The sequence below is a fragment of the Drosophila pseudoobscura genome, chromosome 4 (genome assembly GCF_009870125.1).
Source record: "Drosophila pseudoobscura strain MV-25-SWS-2005 chromosome 4, UCI_Dpse_MV25, whole genome shotgun sequence".
Classification (NCBI taxonomy): Eukaryota; Metazoa; Arthropoda; class Insecta; order Diptera; family Drosophilidae; genus Drosophila; species Drosophila pseudoobscura.
In genome coordinates this window covers 25,697,383-25,698,545 of record NC_046681.1, presented here as the reverse complement: position 1 = coordinate 25,698,545, position 1,163 = coordinate 25,697,383, and the positions used below count along the sequence as shown (strand labels likewise).

Here is a 1,163-nt window from a genome sequence, read left to right as displayed (position 1 = left end):
TAACAGTCGACATGCACTTGGTTTGAGTCCTGGCTAAGCCAACGAAACTTTTCTATTCCACCACCAAAAATCGAAAGATCGGAAATGAGTGGGAAACATCCACCAAAAATGGGTGGAAAAGGGCCCGCCAAAGAGAGTGGTGCAACGAAAGAGAGCGAGAGAGGGGGAGGGAAGGGGGAGAGAGAGAGCGGAAGCAAGAGGGAGCGTGTCGTGATAACAGAAACCGGTTTTATTTTCCAGAATGTTTGTTTTTTGCCTGGGTCGCTGGGTGATTTCTGGTTTTTCCAAATTCAGAATGCACCGGCTGATTGGACCGTTCACTTGTCCGTCCCTCTACACAGTTCTCAGCAACTCTGTTTATTTATTAAAATTCAAACCAAATCATGGCCACAATGGATGATCATTTCAATAGGGTAATGAGGAAAAATCCCACCATTCAAGACGACCTACGTGGCATTTTCAAGAGCTCCTCAAGCGACTCTCCCCAGCGGTCAATCACGCTCTCGCAGATACGTGGCAAGTACCCAAAAAGCAAGGTATACAGACAGAGTATTTTCTAATTGCATTTTTGTTTTGTTTCATGTGGCAGCTGCTTACGGCGAGAGAACCGGCAAGGAGTTCCCCATCAAGGGTGGCACGCGCACCCAAATGTGTTTCATTCTGACGGTGCCATATGTCTGCTGTTTCACCAGTCGAATCGGTACTCTACGATTTTATACAATTGACATGAACCAGGAGAGATAGAAGATGTGTACAGGGTATGCGTGTGTACGCGTACAGGAAAGCATCTAGTCATTGGAGTGCAATAGCAGTAAAGATACAAAAATACATATATTTTTATATAAAGAAATCCGAACTGAACCTTAAAGATTAATAAAGAATATTCTTACAACTATACACATTCGAAAAATGCATGTAAATGGGTCTTAATTTTGGTATTAAATGTAATTAGTATACTACAGTGCACTCTAGTTGATTGCAGACTCTGAGAGCTAAGATAAGAACCATTTTTCTAAGTTACATTATTAATTTCCCTTCCCTAGGAATTCCCTTCAGAGGAATTTCCCTTCATAAGAGTTATCATACACCAAAAAAGGGCCTTTTCCATTAATTCCCCACCGAAACGTTTCAAAAATATGTGAAAATATTGTTTTAGAATACCG

General features: G+C 41.5%; 1 protein-coding gene across 1 annotated transcript; it reads left to right on the top strand.

Annotated features, from left to right (window-relative positions):
* The first annotated feature begins 224 nt into the window (after nucleotides 1-224).
* On the top strand, nucleotides 225-895 carry LOC6903101 (uncharacterized). The gene is made up of 2 exons (XM_002132776.3): nucleotides 225-516; nucleotides 590-895. The coding sequence occupies exons 1-2, from the start codon at nucleotides 384-386 to the stop codon at nucleotides 742-744; spliced, it is 288 nt and encodes a 95-aa protein (XP_002132812.3). The 5' UTR covers nucleotides 225-383; the 3' UTR covers nucleotides 745-895.
* Nucleotides 896-1,163: the final 268 nt, after the last annotated feature.